The sequence below is a fragment of the Nuphar pumila genome, chromosome 5 (assembly GCF_984573655.1).
Source record: "Nuphar pumila chromosome 5, dmNupPumi1.hap1.1, whole genome shotgun sequence".
Taxonomy (NCBI): Eukaryota; Viridiplantae; Streptophyta; class Magnoliopsida; order Nymphaeales; family Nymphaeaceae; genus Nuphar; species Nuphar pumila.
Genome location: NC_143253.1, coordinates 9,257,470 through 9,277,351, shown reverse-complemented (window position 1 = coordinate 9,277,351; position 19,882 = coordinate 9,257,470). Strand labels below are relative to the sequence as shown.

The window sequence follows — 19,882 nt, the reverse complement described above, 5'->3', positions numbered from 1 at the left end:
GAATGTCATCAACCAATTTAGAAACAGAAATGATATTTTTGACAATATTAGGGGAATGAAAAACATTGGACAATTTTAGGGAACCATCGGAAAGAGGAATATTCACGTTTCCAGTATAAGTTATTGGATGGAGAGCTCCATCTCTAGTTTTAATACTTGCATTTCCATGATAAGGGATAGGTTTCAAAATCTTACCAATATCACCTGTCACGTGGGCTGCAGCTCCAGAATCAATATACTAAGTTCCCTGATCACCCTGTTTGAAATTCAATCCTGACAAAGCTGATATTAAAAGACTCTTGACATTGTCTTCATCCCATTGAGTTCCTCCAGCTTTTCCCTTGCTTGACGATCCTGTGACATTCATTTTCCCTTTGTTTTGCGGGTTGTGCCAACAATTTGCCTTGATATGTCCCTTTTTGTTGCACAAATAGCAAGTTGGAACATTTTTGAAATTGTGAATTCCCGAAAAACTACCTGACGGCATGCTAGGCGTGGGCAACAATCCACGCCCCCCTTGATTATTTCTTATCTGTCCATGTCCTCCTCGGAAGTGGCCACATCCTCTCCCTGAATTTGTCCCTGTAAACAATACTTCTTGGCTTCCTGAATTGTTGCCTACATCTTCTCCTTTAATGGAAATTTCATATTGTAGTAATTTTGCCCGAAGATCCTCAAAGTAAGGAAGTGAAGGAAGACACAAGAGAGATGTTACCAACATATGATAATCTGATCCAAGCCCGTTTAGCGCTTGTTGAACTTTGTCCTTATCAGAAATCACACAGCCCACCATAGCCAATTGATCTGTGATGATCTTCACCTTGTTCATATACTCTGTAACAGTCATGCTTTCTTTCTTTAGGAGTTGAAACTCCCTCTTCAAATGCATAATTCTTGCCTCTGAGATTTGAGAATAGGTCTTCGCAAGTTGTTCCCACAGCTCCATTGCTGAGCACTCATCTGGAATACCTACAAGAACCTCTTGCGAAAGAGTAGAGGTAATGTAGGCTACAACAGCTTGATCTCGTTTTCTCCAAGTGGTGAATTCAAGATTTCGAATCAACTTGTTAGAAGTCTCTCCCTTATCGTCCACAATTTCCTGCACAATAAATTTTGATGGTGCAGAGATCGTTCCATCTAGGTGGCCTTAGAGATCGAGGCTCTTAATGAAAGGGAGTATTTGCCTCTTCCAGGTTAAATAGTTATTGTTATTCAGTTTGTCTGAGATAAGTTGTCCTAGAAAACTAGATGGCAGGGTAACAGAGTCCATGAAAACTGAACTATAAAGTTGCTGACTGCTGACAAACACTTAAGGAATGACTTTAGATCTGAAATAAATTCAGACCAGATTAAATCAAGAATAAAGAATAAAGGAATAGGTATTTTAGATCTTGAAGGAATGACCAGAAATCAAGAATAAATCAAGAATAAAGGAGTGAAATTGGATCGGGAAGAAATAAAAAATCTGATTCGCTTCAGATCTGAAGTGAACTCAGATCTAACCGTGACAGACGAAGGAACATCAGTAACTAAGAAAACAGATCTGATCTTTGGATTAGATCTGATCTTGATTTCAGACTGGAATGAAACAGATGCAACAATCAAAGCACAATATATGAACCTAAACAGACGTGATAAACAAAAGGAAGAAAAGATAGATAAAGAGGGCAGCAGTCACGCAGGGTCCAATCTATCGATGAGATCGAACAGATCTATGATCAGATCTGAACCGATAGTTTGGAAGAAAACAAAAAAAAAAGGAACGATGCCTAAACAGAGAGGGAAAAGCTGGATAAAGACAGAAATGAAAGAGGATGCAGACAGAAATAGAAAATGGAAAAGGAGGTAGATTGAAGAACCTGAAAGGAGAAACACCTGGGACGTTGATCTCGCTGGATAGCCCTAGACGGAACAGCACCTGCAGTGTCGATCTTGCTAGACACGCCCTTCAGAGTCGATTCACTGTGCAGAAGCCTGCTCTGATACCATGTTAGAATGGCCCACTCGATCTTGTTGGAACGTGAGAATGAGGCGTGAGAGAGAGATAGCTGCGGGAGCAAAGGGGGACTTCAATAATGAAGTCGTGCCCTACTTTATGTTTATATATACATATACAAAACAGTAACTGGGTTGGACCAAGTATTTGGATCCATACCCAGACATAAAGTTACAAGTTACATTGGAGAACCGACCCACACTGGAAAACCCGATCCAGTTTATGATACAGTCTTAATAGTGCCGAGTCGGGTCGGGCTCGGGTTCGAGTTCGGGTAATTGGCCCTTTAGGGCCATATCCAATCAAGACAAAGTACCTTTTTACCTAAAGTTTCTTTGGATATTTGGATTCTGTTACGGGTTATGGGAAATGATAACGGGTCACGACTCCTCGTAGTCTGTGCCCGTTATAGCTCTTCGGATTCCGTAACGGATCTCGATCTTTCGAAGTCCGTTAACGGATCACGTCTCCTCATAATCCGTAACGGGTCCTTCCACGCTTTGTAACCGTTCGTGGGTTATAAAAGCATGGTGAGGGTGGGGTTACGGAGACGATCTGAGAGATTAGAGACGCTCTGGTTTTCTGAAGAAGAGCTCTGCGATTTCCCATCTCCCTGTTGCTATCTCTCTCTCTCTTTCCTGAGTTATCCCGAAAGGGGTGTTCTGCAACATTTGGTTCGTGGAGATTGTTTTCGAAGGACGATCCGTCGGAGTGCACCGTTCGGTTCGTCGTGGCTATTGTATCCTGGGGGAAGGACGCCGGACCCTGATTTGCACTGTATGTGGGGGCGAATCTTCTCTAAGGGGAGTACTTTCGTACGCCTTAGCCTAATACATTATCTAAACACGTTTCTATTGTTTTCTTTATGTTCTTTGCATATGTTTGTTCGTATGCTGGTGTCTGGATTTTGGATGTATACGGAAACCGACATGCTTGATCCCTATTTCTGTTTCGATCTGTCCAAAATCATGATTTGTATTATGCTGCATATTATGGTTCATATCATGTTGTATATCATGATTACGATTGTGAAACTGTGTGATCCGGAAAATGATCCAACAGAGGGTTCATAAAAAGAGTGAATAAACAAAAGACAAACTCTATATCTAGGAGAAAAGTCTCATAAGACAAGGTTTTATTCTTATTAAATATGGTTTTACAACCTCTTTTAAGTTAAACTAGTTTTTTAAAATTGTTTTGAAAAGCTATGAGATTTTCAATTAAATTAGTTATCTAAAATTGTTTTGAAAAGCCATCAGATTTCAGTTAAATTGGTTTTCTTAAATTGTTTTGTAAGGCCATCACATTTCTTAAATTACTTCAAAAGTGATTAGCTATATCTCTATGAATTTAGTTTTTGTTTTACGTGTCATTTTGTTTTTAGTTTATCGTCTTTGAGTTGATTTGATACTGTGTTATTTAAAAATCGAATTTAGCATTGAAAATCGGGTGAAAGTTCATTTCAAATACTCTTTCAAAATCCTATATTGTGAAAGAATGTGTTCTTATTGACTTTAGGTGTTTGGATTTAAATATCCGTTCACATAAGTGTAAGTGGGCCACCAGCCGGATGGTATATGGATCCTGACAACCTTATTGAGGTTACAGACTCCTTTTTGAATAAGGGTATTTAGCAGAGTTGCCAGTCGAGGAAGCGGGAGCGGGAAGCGATACGGGAAGCGGAAGCGGGAAGCGAGGCACTTTCAAAAATTTAGGAAGCGGGAAGCGGGGGACCACTTAGGAGCGAACCGGGAAGCGTCTCGGAAGCGACATAGGAAGCGTCTCGGAAGCGACATAGGAAGCGAACCGGAAGCGACATAGGAAGCGAACCGGAAGCGACCTAAGAAGCTATAAATTTCTAAATTGTAAATTATAAGCTACAATGTTCTAAACTCTAAGTCTAACCTTAAAATTAACATAATCCACTACTTCACTTCATCATGCAAGATTCAAAATAAAAGTATACCAAAAAAATATTATAAGACCATGACAAAAAAGTAACATAAAAGTTTTTAAGTTGGACAACTCCAACTACATCATAAAAAAAAAATAATAATTCAAGACTTCATTAATCTGTCATCTTTCTCTTCCCCTTCAAATCAGCAATAGATCGCGAACTTTCTGCATCATCACGTGCATCTTGTCCTCCACGACCATGTCTTCTGCTCCTTCCTTCATTTCCTATAATGAATACGTTAAAAAGTTAAAATGTTCAAAAACCATAATTTAAAATATAAAAAACACAATATCAACATACCTTGCCTAGGTCTCCGGCTAAAGAAACGATCAATCCGACCATGAGGAACTGATGGTCGCTCTTGTATATCTGCAGTTCTACTAGCTCTGATGGATTGATTTGTATCCTCTTGAACTTCATTTGTACGTATAATTATTGGAGGTAATGGAGCTCTTGGTTGTGCATCTTTATGTTTGGATTTGGAAATAGTGCTTGATTGTTGTGCACTATCATCCAAATCTCTCCATCGCATATCCTCTAATCTCAACGTATTTTCTTCTACAATAGGAAGTTCTGGATTGATATCCCATTTTCGACTAGGCCCTTCTTTATAGCGATTGTTGCACCTTTTATAACAAGAATATAAAATATGAATGTTAATAAACAATCAATGATAAAAAAATAGAAAAAAAATACCAAAACAAAAGTACAACACAGTTTAATTATACCTGTCAATCAATCGAAGATTGGAATGAATATACACTAAGGTATCAGCATGATCTTCATTGAGCCTATTTCTTTTAACATTGTGAATGTAACTATAGGTGCTCCACACTCTTTCTGCAGAAGATGTGCTAATAGGTTGAGATAAAACCTTAATGGCTAATGCTCTCAACTCCGGTGTATCACCACCATAAAAACGCCACCAATTAAGCACTGACATTGTAGGATTCAGTGCATCTATTCGTGCTGCATTTCGGCTAAATCTTCCACTTCTTGATGCAAAAGCCACAAGTTGTGACCTATAAAGTGTAGATAACTCTTCATTTCCAGAAGATATGACTTCAAGCGCAAGCATTGCACCGTCTAAGATATCATTATCCTTTTCTGCAAAAAAAAATGTTTAGTAACTATAACAAGAGAAATGCAAATGAAATAATAAAATAATTAAATCATTTAACTTTAAACTTTATTAAATAGATAGAATTAATTTTTTACCAGGAGAAACTCGTTTGACCCCTCCTGCTGCTGGGATTTTGAGATACTCCGACTCGTAATATTTTGGAGTAAGCATGTGGGCTAGACTATAGAGAGGCACATTCATTCTGTCCCATCTATTTGAGACAATCTTATGAATCTTTTCATATAAATCTGGTTGTCCTTTTAGATTGTCTTTGATTTCCCCCAACATGTTGTCCATGCCTTCATACACTTCACCAATTATAGGGCCTTCCTGATCACAAAATTTAATCATCTTATAGATGGGTTTTGTAATCAATAATGCTAAACGTACAGAATCCCAAAATTCTTCATCAAGAACAGTTGTTTTTGTTGTAACAGCCCTTTTTTTCATAATTTCATCCGTGCATGATTGCTTCCAATCACTCCATCTATCTGAAATTACTGTGAGCCTTAAGCTCTCCCTCACATCAAGCAAGCGTTTCAAAGTAGTATAATGTGAAGCAAACCTTGTTTTTGCAATCTTTATTAATTCTAATTTTTCATTGCTTCTAAAGATTGCTAGTGCTTTTGAATGATTTGTGATATACTTCACAATTTCTTTACTCTGCAAATATGTTTCTCCCAACCAATGAAACTCATGTGCCAAATCCTTGAAGATCAAATTAAGTGTGTGCACAACACAAGGTGACCAAAAAATATACTTGTACGTTTGTTTTAATTCTTCACCTGCTAACTTGCAATTTGCTGCATTGTCTGTAATCACTTGCACTACATTAGAAGGCCCCACAAGTTTAAATCCCGTTTTCAAAAACTCGGCAATGTTTGCAGCTGACTGTTGCACATTAGAAAAATCGCTTGCATATAAGAACATCGAGCCAAAACAGTTTGAGGCAAGTATATTTATCAAGTGTTTGTTCTTGATATTTGTCCAACCGTCTGAGACAATGGAAACTCCAAACTCCTCAAACTTTTCTCGAAATTCATTTAACTCCCTGTGAACACACTCTTTCTCACTGTCAAGCAACGTTGTTCGCGCTTTTTCATATGATGGGGGTTTATATCCGGGCACTTTACTAACTGCAGATATCATCTCTTCCCAATATGGTGATCGAAGCACATTGAAAGGTATGCCATTTGCACACAAAAATCTGATAATTTTGTGATCTACATCATCTCTTTCTACCTTTTTAAAGGTATCACGAATATCAACTGTTTTTCGGCTTCCACTAGATGATGTAGTAATACTAATAGGCTTCTTTGGAGTATCAATTCTTGATCTCCTCAACTCAAATGCACTTGATGAAACCTCCACTCGACGAACTTGCCTCTTAATTTTTTTTGCCAATTCTGCATTTTTTGCAACTTCAGGGCAAAAGGCAATCCCAACACTTTGTCCCTTTGGAGATCCCATGAGATGTGCAAAAACTCGAGTATATAACCCATGATAAATATTTTTGCAGTGCCTGCACATAAAAACTTGGGTTCCACCTTGCTTTCCTTGCCCACTCTTCTTTTGTTTCAATACATGGCGCCATAACACTGTTGTTTTATGCATGCTAGGTGGTTCATCATCTTGGTCATCTTCAGAATAGTAGTCATCCAAGTCATATTCTTCTTCATCTTCCTCATCAAAACAATTTTCGTTTCGGTCCTCAAACTGATATGGACAAGCAGAAGACCTCTTGTTGCCCTTCCCAACACCACTAGATGATTCATGCTCCAAATTGTACAAAGAATCGTCATCGTCATCAGAATTATCGTGATCATAGCTTGAGATGGTCATTAATGAAGCAAAGAACATGCAAATATATCTGCATCATAAAAGTATCAGAATCAACCTAAAACACTTAAAAAAAGCTATTATTAACAGTAAATAATGGAGAGTGAAGAACACAAAGCATGGGGATGTAAACAAAAGACTAAGCTAAAAAAGGGGGGGAAATTACGTGCAATCTGACTATCACTGAACTAAATACTCAAACAGGCACTTCAAGTTCTAATAAGAAACAAGCAACATAAATAACTGAGAATATAGAGAGCGAGAATAGTTTGATTGAACTACTAAATCAGATCAAGAACATATAAATCCAGTTTTCTTTCAGGACTCCACTAAAGTTCAATACCCGACTCATTGGGAAATTCTCCAAGTACCCATCAACTTAATTTTGCACAAATGGAGAACATTAAAGTGCTACCAGCCTTGGCAAACATTGATCTCTGAGACAATAGACTTAGAACTGAGGTTCTAAATCATTACAGTTATCTTCTTCATGATAATGTTCATTTACTATTTGTACCAGGCACCAGCTCACATCCTCCAGCAGCTCTCAGCCTCTCACTGTACATCGGACTGAAGAAATAGCTTTTAAAATGTGGGAACAGCACACTCAAATGCTCTCCAATAAAACAATAATATTGCATATTATACCCGTTATACACCAATTAGTAAAAAAATTATTCATCAGTGTAGAATAGTTAAGATCATTAAAACCATCAACAATATCATGTTATCTCTAATGATACTTCCACCTCATCCGGTGCACTGATTTTCTTTGCCAACTGATGAAGTATAAAATGAACTTCCACATACATTATCACCATCATATCATAAACAACTGAAGAGTTAAATAAGAAGCTACAGCACATAATGGCCAATGCAAATTAACAATCCAGCTATATCAGAAAAGTTTTGTGACGAATGCATACCATCTGTTTAGATAAGAAGTTAATATTACATTGCTTACGCTATCAATAGACTAGTATCATGGAGACAATAAAAAACAACCCACTGCTTCATGCAGAATGAATAAAAAAAATGGCTGCGATAATGAATCAGAAACTAAAAAAACTACAAACAAACCCTTGATCTACAGTAAAAAAAAAACCCTTGATAGTTATGAGAAATAGACGAGTCAAAAACCACAGTGGTTGTCAACATCGTCTGAAAAAAGGGAGAAAGGGGGGAGGACATAGGGCCACCCTCTGTCCCTATCGCCCACTGTGAGGAAAAGAGGGGGCGGAAGATAGAGGGTGTTCCTCTGTCTCCACCCGGCACCAGCACCAGCACCAGCACCATGAAGCAGAAGTGCGAGACATGGGGGGTGCCCTTGCCTCAGCCACCAGCAGCCATGAGAGAGTCACGGACAGATATACACCCCGAAAAAAAAAACCCTGCGATAGATCTACACCGAGAAAGAAAAAAGAAACCCTTGAATTTGATCACTTTCCCCAAAACTACCCTATTGGATCCCACTGGTGGAGGGGAGCTCGCACGACAGAGAGATAGAGAGAGTGACAGAGCGTGAGAGAGGGGGATAGCGTACCTGAAGGTGAACATCTTCATCTTCGGAAGTCGGTGGAGGCCACCGGAATTTTTTGAGGTCGCCGGAACTCGGAGCTCGCCGAAAACTCGAGAGAGAGAGAGAGAGAGAGAGAGAGAGAGAGGAGTCGAAACGCGTGAAAAAACAAAACCCTAAGCCCCTTTTGATTTTATTTTTTCACGGGTTTTATAAAATACCCATTTTAACCTCGGTAAAAAATATAAATTCATGTGTAAAAAAAAAAAATTAAGGGCAAACTCGACCTTTCCATAATAGCGTCCCCCTTTAAAGGGGTACGCGTACCTCTTTAAAGGGGTACGCGTACCCCTTTAAAGGGGGACACGTACCTCTTTAAAAGGGTACGCGTACCCCTTTAAAAGGGTACGCGTACCCCTTTAAAGAGGTACGCGTACCCCTTTAAAGAGGTACGCGTACCCCTTTAAAGGGGGACGCGCTTCCTCAATTGAACCTGCGCTTCCCCTCGCGTTTCGGAAGCGCTGCGTTTCGCGCTTCCGAAACGCTGCGTTTCGCGCTTCCGAAACGCGTCCCGGGGAAGCGCGCTTCCCCTATTCTATAGGCGTTTCCGGTAACTCTGGTATTTAGCCCATTTGGCATGTTGTTGAGATTTTTTGGCCCAATCGACTTGGTCCTAGGAAATCAAGTGGCCCTTCGATGTAGCACATCGGAAAGGTGGATTTCCCCACCTGTTGTCTGGCTCATTGGGGTTTCTATGAGGGATATGAGATTGTTGGCCCAATCGAATATCCAATGGGTGATGGAACCCACCACCGCTAGTGTTATCGGTACATTTGAAGTACAGAGGGATTTTATCGGCCCAACTAAAATTGGGATTTAATGGCCCTTTAAACCTTCGATGGGATTGTGAATCAGATCTTTTAAAAGTGTTTTCTAAAAGTTGAACTAAATGAGAAATGCTGACTTTTGAAAAGAAAGTTTCATGAGTTTGAAAGTTTATTTACAAAGTGTTCTAAAATCAGTTTATTGCTTTTATATGTGTACCACATTTTAAAGAGCTAGTTTTGTTATGCAAATGAAGTTTGCGAAAGTGTTTTCAAATCCATTATATTGTCTTTTCAAATATGTTTTTTTAAAACCCTCAAAAACTTAATTATTAAAGTTGTAATAGGTTGCTTACTGAGCGTTTAGCTCATTAAATGTTATTATTGTTTTTCAGAGTGAGAATTTTGATAAAAGTAGCAAGAGATCTAGAGAGATGTTCACAAGATATTTGGACGAAGATATCGATAAGGAAGTCAAGCATCGGAATCTCTGTGGAGATGTTAGTTTGATCTTTTAGCCAACATGATAATCATTTCATAGTTGTATCTTGTCTTGTAATAGAGATTTTAATGAAAGATAAGTTAGTAGATAGAGTTGTTTGAATGCGCAGTAAATGTTCATGCCTTGGATTTTGTAAAGCTTTATCAGGTCAATTTAAAAACCCAAATACATATATGAACAATGCAAGAGTCGCACCCTAAGACGATCAAATACAGGCTGGTTTTGTGTCATGACATTAACTGCAAGGATCATTGTGAGAGGGTTAACAAAAAGAGGAACTTTTCTAAATATAGTGACAAGGGGATTTTTTGTGTTCAGTCCATACTTTAGGCTTCAGGGGCTCTGGGGGCTAATTTGAAATTTATCCAAGAATAAAATGTCATGGATTTTTCTGGTCAATACAAGGAGGAACCCGGGAAATTCATTAAGGAACCAAAAAAAATATATTTATCACCCCCAAACCTGGTTTGAACATGGCCTTCGCTGAAAATTGTTTTGCTGGCTTTAGTTGGCTTTACTATACTACATATGCCTATGTATTTGGTTTTTGTAGCAGTTGTCTACAAAAGTATATGCAACTTGAACTACAATGCACGAAAAGTTATGGAAAGGTTGGGTTTGATACTCTCTCTCTCATGTGTCTGCATGCATGAACACATCTTTTTGACCCTTCAGCTATCTGAGATTTATATGATAATTTGTGATGATGAATACTCTCTTATGCTCTTATTAATGTATTTGTTCAGTCATATTTTTTATTTTTTCTTTATTTGCTGTAATTAGTTTTTATTCTTCTCTAGGACCCGATTGAGTGCAAAAAGGCATTGAAGCAGGAATTGGATAGCAATAACCATGGTGGCACACGAGTCCATCGAACATTACATGATTTTGCAGAGAGCAATTATCTTGCTCATCTCAATTTTGTACAGACTAGAGTTGACGCATGAAGGTTTGCATCTTCTCTATAGCCAAATGTGCACCACTTCTGTCCCTTTTGATTTCACTCTCACCTCCACCACAACCACCTGAAAGGGATTTCTCTCTCATATAATTTTATGAATAGCTCTTCTGAATTTGACATACTGATGATTTTCTTGAACTCCCTTTTCCCAGTGAACTTATAGTGTCATGCATGTTGCTCAAGATTATGTCATCTGTATTTGTGATCATCAATCCTCTTTTGAGCTATTTATGGACATTCTAATGCAAATTTAACAATGATATCTCGACACATTTCTACTGCATCACCTTTGTCAGGAATGTGCCACATCACATTTTCAGTGGGTAGAGCTTTGTCCAAAGTCTAAAATCCTATCCAATTTTGGTCTGACTGCAGAAACAGGTGTAAGGTGCCCAGAGCCAAAGCAGCCAAATGCAGCATTCATGGTATTTTGGTGTGGTCGGTTAGCATCAGTTGAGCAGTGATCTTTGTCAGGGATCCCAAGCCCCACTGGTGGGTCCCGGCCTTGTCAGCACCCTAAGGTCACATTGGGGGTTTGCGATATGTATCAATGTGCACAATAAGTGGCTGATTGAAATAACTCTGGTGTATCAATATATCTTACAAGGTAGCCGTGTAAATTGTAGCTCCTTAATGAATTTCATATAGCAGTATACCGTTTTAGGAAGACCCTTGTAATTTATCAGTTGTTAAGGGCTATTTGGTCATTGTTCTCATAGTAATTTATGTTGAAAAAGAAGGGGTAAATATTAAACACTGCCCAGGTACTTTCTTTTTCCAGGCAACCTTAGAAGCCGGTTGACATAATTTCCTTCGATTGAAGATCTCTGTCTCATTTATTTTAAAAGAAATGCTCTTATCCAATTCGCAATGGAATCCAACCTTTTTGAATCAATAAACAAAATCTTCGTCTTTTATGCCCTCTATAAAATCCCACTCAGTCTACCGCTAAGATAAGAAAGATTCCTCTTCAGAGTTGCTCTCTCTCTAGAGAGAGAGAATAAAATCTAGATATGGAATGCCATTGAAAACTCAGCTAATCTAGCTAGTTTTTCATGATGAAGTTTGTTTGGGTGCATTTTAATACCAGAATGGATTTAGAGAAGTTGCTTTTTGTCTTATATTGGCTTGTTTCATTCTCTGTTAGTAAATTATGGAAAATGTACTTTACCAAGCTTGCATAGAACATCTATATTAAAAGTTTCTTTTCTACTGAAGTCAAGCTCTTGTGACCAGTGATGTTGTTCCTGTTATTTTATTGCCATTTTAGGAATTGGTATTTGGAAGGTACTCTGACCATGTATGTAGCCAACTAGCCATTGTTTTTTCTTCTTGCAAAAGAAAGTAAAAAGGTGATGAAGCAGTGGACGTCACAAATGTTGATACAGAACCACAACATAATGATGTCATCTACATCACATACGGGAATTCAAGTTGGGATGTTTGCCACATCCTTGTATGTTGGTTCTCCACATTTTTCAAATCAAATGACATGCAAATCAGCTTGCACCATGCTAGACTGTTACCAAGATATTTTGTTTGACCTAGTGGTGTTGTCAAGTTGTGACACCGAGCATGGTTAGGGAATGGGACACTTAGATGGCACTGTTGGACTAATGTCTGAAACGCAAATACTCCCTTTTGCTTCCAGAACCACCCAATTAATACTATTCTTAATAGAGAAATACTCGTTTTTGCTTCCACAACCACCCCTTGTAATACTATTCTTAATGGAGAACACCAAAATTAGCCATTTCCCATGCTTTCACTGAATGTGTGGTATAGCTCCAAAAGGAGTAATTTCTAAGGAGTGGATATGGTGGATTTAGTTGTCGTTCTACTACTTGGACATTGCAATCGATGATTAATTGAAGCTATCATGTACTCTGAAAGTGTATTTGCTTATTTTTGTGTGCATACGAGCTGTACTTGAAGTTTCTTATGCTCAGATAATTCATTTCACACAAAATATTGTTGTGGTAGTTGTTTCGTTGATTGTCTGGTAAGATTCTAGAAACCTACATGTCATGTAATTGAAGGTTAGTAACTTCAATTACTTCTTGCTGTCTATTATTAGGTTAGACCAAGGTTGCTATACTAGGAAGCGGGAAAGGGAAGCAGAAGCGGAAAATGATGCATTTTAAAATGTATAGGAAGCGAGAAACAAGGAATAAAAAAAAGCAATATACGAATTGAATGAGAATCGAAATAGAATGAAAATAAAAACTAAAATAAAAATAATTATTCTTAAATTTCATGATTTTTTAGTTTTAGAATTAATTTTTTAACAAAATCTAAACATGATTTGCCAATTTAGAGAAAGCACATGGAAGTGATTGAGAAGTGTGAGAGAAAACACATAAAAATATGAAAATAGAGAGAAAACATATAAGAAGAATATATGAAGCATGTGAAAAGCATAGGACAAGCATGGGACAATCGAGATTCTCATCAAGTTTTGGAAGTGAGGAGTATCATGCTTCTGAAGCGAGTTTTCAGCTTCCCACCTATTTAAGGAGCTTCTGGTAATTATGGGTTAAACATTGTGTTGAACTGATAGTTTTGGTTTTTAACATATCCGTTTCATTTCCTGGAAAAGGTAACTCCTTGACTAAAATACATGCAATTACTTATTTGTACGCTTAAGTTGGTGATTGTGAACGTTGTGTGTTGCTAAAATATTTGGATGACATGGAGGAGGTTCTGGATTTGAGTTCTTATCTACTGGCTAGGGAAATAAAAGTATAAGCAAGAATTCTTTGTCAACTGTGTTAAGAATGACTGCTATTATTGTAGATTGTTGATTTGTTTTTCTATTGGGTGATGGTTCATGAGTCGTGACCTTGAATAGAAAAACTGGTAACCATGCCTTTTGAGTTACTTCTCAAACTTACGTATATTGTGTTATATTTAAAGCAGTAACCATGGTTTTGGGTTGTTCTTAAGGTAATAAATATAACGGAAAATGACTGTACTGTACATGTAATTTGACATATTTTCTTAAAATTCTTAAAAAAAAATATTTTTTAAATATTTGCATTTAAAAAAACTGTTTTACCCTTCATGCATGATTTCTTAAATATATGAGAATTTTCTCTCAAATAAGTGACTCTCAGAACAATCGTTGTTCTAAGGTATGTATCTCTCTGCTCCGATGTAAAAAACCTGTGCTCTTACAATTGTTGGAAAGCTGATGTATAGACTTGTAACTTTCCTGTTTTGAGTCAGAGCTGAAAATCCATCTAAGGTTCTAGTTTTTTAACTCCAAAATCATAATAGAAGCATGTTTTGCTGACTGAAACAGGCGGGTGCACCTTTTATGTATGTTCTATGCTATTTTTCAAAAATAAAAGAAAGAATAGAGATAGATCAGGACGTCAACTTTTCAATGGCACCAAGATCACCTTGAAATGATAAGCAGTTGGAGAGAAACGTCATCTAAAAGATAGATTGTTCAGTTATTTTAGTCTGACGAGCATGCTTCTATTCCAATTTTGGAGCTCAAAAAATATAACCCTTAGAAGGGTTTTCGGCTCTGACTCAAAACAAAAAAGTTATAGTCTTATGTCGCAGCTTTTCAACGACTGTAAAAACACAGGTTTTCGACATCGAATCAAAGAGATAGAGACCTAAAAACAAATATTGTTCTGCAAAAAATATATGTGATTTTTGCATATATTTTTTGTGATTTCCTCTTAAAGATATGTGATTTCCTTCTATATATGTGATTTTTGCATATATTTTTTGTTGTTTTCTCTTAAACATATGTGATTTTCTATAAAATATGTGATTTTTTTCCTAAACATAGGATTTTCTCCTAAATATATGTGATTTTCTCCTAAATATATGTGATTTTCTCCTATATATGTGATTTTTTCCTAAATATATTAAATTTTTTTTCTATATATACAATTTTCTCTTAAATATATACAAAGTTTCTCCTATATATACGATTTTTGTTCATGAAAATCATATATAAAAGAGAAGATCGAATATATTTAGGAGAAAATCACATATATAAAAAAATAATTGCATATATTTAGGATATTTTCTGCATAATAGTCTTTGTTCTCAGATTTGTATCTCTCCGCTTCGATGTCAAAAACCTACATTTTTACCGTCGTTGAAAATCTGAGACATGGGCCTATAACTTTCTTGTTTTGAGTCAAAGTCAAAAACCCATCTAGGGTTTTAATTTTTGAGCTCTAAAACCTGAATAAAAGCATGCATACTGGAACAACCAAGCAGTCTATCTTTCAGGTGACGTTTCTCTTCAACTGCTCATCAGATCAAGGTGATCTTGGTGGTGTTGAAAAGCTAACTTTATGATCTATCCCTATTTTTTTTTATATTTTTCTTGATTTTCAGTGCATGTGGCTGAAAAATAGCATAGAGCGGACAGAAAAGGCACAGCCTCGGTTGTCCCAAGAGAGCATATTTCTATTCTGAAAAATATTCTTAGAGGGATTTTTGGCTCTGAATCAAAATAAGAAATTTACAGGCCTATGTCTCAGCTTTTCAACGACTATAAAAATATAGGTTTTCGACATCGGAAGAGAAAGATACAAACCTAAAAACAGAAACTGTTCTGCAAAAAATCATCACATGTTTGAGAGAAAATCGCATGTGCGAAAGGTAAAAAGGTCTTTTTAAATCTAGATATTTGAGATTTTAGACATAAGGAGAATATAAAAAATTGTAAGGTTTTTAGGAAAAACACGTCAAATTACCTATACAACGGTAATATATAGAGTTATTTTTGTTAAGGTTTGAATTCATGTTTTGCATTAAGTAATTCTACATTGCATAGTTGTAGTGATTTAGTGCCATCAGATTCAATCAAAAGTACCACTATAGGTTTTGGGTTGTTCTTGAGGTAATAAATATAAAGAGGAGTTACCAATGATTTTTTAACAACAAACATCTCTTATCGTGGACTATTTTCATTTAAGAAGGGCGAACATTACAAGCCTTTGTTGACCGCATACATTGCAAATCTATTTTGCGATTTTCACTCACGGAGGGTGAGCAATTAACGTTGTGTATAGTAGAAACTTGCTTTGAAAGCGCGATACTACTCGCTTTCGAAACTTGATGAGAATCTCAATTCTCCCATGCTTTCCACATGCTTCATCTATTCTTATATGTTTTCTTATTGTATTTTTCATGTTTTTTATTCACGCTTCTTACTCTCTTCAATGTGCTTTCTCTAAATTGGTAGTCATCCTTTTTGGATTTTGTTTAAAAAATTAATTTTTACACTAGAAAATCATGAAATTTATGAATAATCACTTTTTATTTTAGTTTGTATTTGTGTTTCATTTTGATTCTCATTCAATTCTTATATTTATTTATTTTTATTCTTCGCTTCCTGCTTCATCTATATTTTCAAATACATCGCTTCTCGCTTCTCGCTTCTGCTTCCTAGTTTGGCAACCTTGGGTCTGCCTAACCTCAGCTGAAGAGTTATTTTTTTTAAGATTTGAATTCATGTTTTGCATTAATTAATTCAGCATTGCATAGTTGAAGTGATTTAGTGCCATGAGATTCAGTCAAGAGTACCACTACAGGTTAAAAGCAACAAGTTTGATGCTCACCTTGATCTACAAACTTTGCTTTTATAAAAGCTGCTTTTGTGTTTATCTAGAACTTACATAGGAAATCAAAGCAGAAAAGTGCATCCAAAAATGTTTCTGAGGAAGCAAAAGGTGCTTTTACCAGCTTAAAGAATGCCAGCTAAATCGCAACATCTGTTAGCTTATTCTTGGTATAGCTTGTTTGCCTGACAAGCTTATTATCAGGATACATGTTTAGGTTTTTCAGGTCTTCCTCATATTGTTGGCAGATTATAGTTGTGCTGTATATGAATCGCTAGTCTGTTAGCTAAAATGTTATTTGTGCACTTTGGTTGCACCTGCCATTGCCAAAGTTGTTTTGCTACTCTGCAAGGTTGCACCTTTCCTTGGGTGTTGGTACAGTGAGGATCGGTAAGAGGTTGGAGAACATGATTTTGGTTCCACAGGATGTGGGGGCAAGGACTTGTTTTGCGTCATGGTTGTCCCGGGTCGCATTGATTACACCTCATTCTGATTTTAGTCGTGGATGATTCTTAACAAGGATATTGATTTGGTGGAATTTGTATATGAACAGAGACTCTATTGAGCCATGCATGTTGAGAGTCGCCACTGTATTAATTTAAAACAATTGTTTGTATAAAGAAAGAGGGGAAAACAATACAAGAGTGTGCCTCTTATGGGTTTTCAAGAACACAATATCAAAAGTACAAATACCATTTATGGGTCAATACAAGAACACAAGCACATAAGCCACTTAAGGGGCCAAGAACACAAGCAAAAGAATATAGGATTTTATTATAAATCAAATGCTTGAGAAATCTTGACATACAATAGGGGTTTCATCCCCTTTATATAGACAAGAGAGAGCCAAGAACCCTTTGGGAGCACCCCCACCCTCTATAAATATAGCCTTTGGGGAGCTTCCAACTACTCCAATGGCTTATAAAAATTATAATGGCCTTTGCCAAAAAAAAGTCAAAAATAGAAAAAAAATAATAAAAAGTCAAAAGTGTCTTTGATTGGCACTACTTTTTACATGATGCAAAATAACAAAAATACCCTTAATAGGCATTACCTATTACAAGTACAAGAAATATATATACATTCTAACACTCTCTTTGGAACCTATGAATCACCGAAAGTTTGTAAAGTAAGAAATAAAACTGGGAGACAAGGAAATGCCTTTTTCAAGAAGTCAATGAGTGAAAAATTTAATGCTATATATGGCTGGAAGATAGTCTTCTTAAAATACTCTTTATAAATATAGTGGCAATCCATCTTGATATATTTGGTTTGTTCATGGAATGTGATTGTCAGCAAGGTAGATGACCCCTTTGTTATCACAACATAACCTTTAAGGTGTCTGCATATACACCTTCATGTCTTCTGCTAATCTTCTCAACCACATAATTTCAAATGTTTTGGTGGTCATGGCACGATACTCAGTTTTAGTCAATGAGAGATACTTTTTGTTATTTTTTGCATTTTAGAACACTAGTGAGTCACCTGTAAATACACAAAAACCTGTAGTTGGGCGTTTATCATTAAGATCCCCTTCACCGTCAAAATCAGTATAGGTAATTAACTAAAGTGGGGAGGAAGATAAGATAAAAAAAAAATTAAAAACAAATTTTGTAAATATCTAATAATACACATAAAAACACTGATTTACACAGTTGTATGAGAATATTGGAATTGACTAGTTGTATGTATACTGCATAAGAAATGTTAGGTTGCAATGATTAAATAAGAGCTTCAATCATTTGTCGGTAAGGAGTGGGTCGTCCAAGGATGTATCATCATCTATCCTCATTTTTGTGTTAATCACACCAGGGGTATCCCCACTCCTTATTGCCAAATTATTAAAAACATTGCTGACATTTGTGACACTGTTGTTCAGGAAAAGGCCAACAACCAGCCTTTCTCAATCTTGTGTAGGATATAGTTGAATCTTATCTTAATTGTCACAGTTTGTTTTACTCACGCTTACTGTCAACAGGTTTCAATATGGCTCATGGAATCAACTTGGGTCTGAGCAGCATGAACAAAGTATGAGTTGAGATGGTCATGATCGTAGTGTATGGGTAATTTAACACATTTTTAAAAACCCTACAATTTTTTATACTTCCCATGTTCAAAATCACAAATAGATTTAAAAAGATCTTTTTACCCTTCGTACATGTGAACAGGATATGCGAACTTCCTTTCAAATATGTGATTGTTTTTGCAGAACAATCAATCGTTGAAAGCTAAAACATAGGCTCATAACTTTCATATTTTGAGTCAAAACTGAAAACCCCTCTAGGGATACCGTTTTTGAGTTCCAAAATCAGAATAGAAACAAGCTCTGCACTCTCCAGGGTTGCTCATTATTCATATTCTATAATATTTTTTAGCCACCTGCATCAAAAATCTAAAAAAAAAAAAGACAGATCTGAACATTAGCTTTCTAATGTCATCAAGATCACCTTGATATTTTGAGCAGCTAGAAAAAAATGTCATTGTTTCTCCTAAACATGCAAACAACAAACATAGGCGAGAATGAGAAAGTCCACATCAAATATATGTGGACTTTCTCATCTTGTTTAAGTTTAACAAGTTCATATATAATTTTCACAAAAAAAAATATGCGGACCTCATTTTAAGTGGGCGTATGCGGCACTCGAGGAGCGGAGCGATATATCAAGCAAATTTTATCAGTTTTGCACTTGCGAAGGCTAAAATGAGCATTTCAATGTTGGCTATTTGCGATTTTGGACATGAAAAGAATATCGCAAATTGTGGGGTTTTTAAGGAAACACGTCAAATTACTCAGACAGTATGATCATTTTCTGAAAAAAAAAGTTGGCAAATAGATTGGTGTGCAATCGTCAAGCATCCGTTGAAGCAGTTGGGCTTGCTCCAATTCAAGCATTTGAATATGTAATCAATCAAACTTGACCCACTCATCTTTGTTTTGTTGAGCACTCAACTGCACCAGATACAGAATTTCCCCAAATAAACCGTCTCATCCGAAAATGCTCATGCAGAAGATGCAACATATGCATCTTTTGATGTTCAACTATGGCCATGTTCAGTTATTTAAATCAATTTCACATTTATCTTTGACCATTTATTTGCATCATCTAAACCTACGTTATAAAATTAGGATCTTTCTTCGATTGGAGCATCCCTAAGAATATCTTATATCCCTTGAGAGCCAGTTTTGCAATGCCCACCCTGGACCATCACATTATTGGATTCAACAAGAAAACCTATGCTTTGTTGACGCACAGTTGACCAAAAGGTGCCAGTATTGCAAACCAGCTAAATGGTCATCAATCAATTTGCAAAAGAAACACCCCTGTTTCGTTCTTCTAAAAGTTTCAATGGAAGAGTAGCGAACCTCATTTCCACAACAATTTAGAAAGGACAAGTCATAGTAATAGATTTTAAAGGCTGTAATTTGACGTTCTCTACAAGTTTCAATTGCATTTTGCGACAATGAATCCTCATTTTTACAACAATGTACAAAGGGCAAAGTCATACTAAAATTTTAATTTTAAATGCCATATTAGAACAACATTGTGATCACAACCGGTGATGACC

General features: G+C 36.6%; 1 protein-coding gene across 1 annotated transcript in view; it reads left to right on the top strand.

Annotated features, from left to right (window-relative positions):
* LOC149836704 (F-box protein At3g54460-like) overlaps positions 1-11,434 on the top strand; it is a 62,361-nt gene extending 50,927 nt beyond the window's left edge. Inside the window, exons 8-9 of the mRNA XM_090005532.1 lie at positions 10,558-10,706; positions 11,094-11,434. Of these exons, the coding sequence (XP_089861658.1) occupies positions 10,558-10,704 (147 nt within the window). The 3' untranslated portion in view covers positions 10,705-10,706; positions 11,094-11,434. The remainder of the gene's footprint in view (positions 1-10,557; positions 10,707-11,093) is intronic.
* Positions 11,435-19,882: the final 8,448 nt, after the last annotated feature.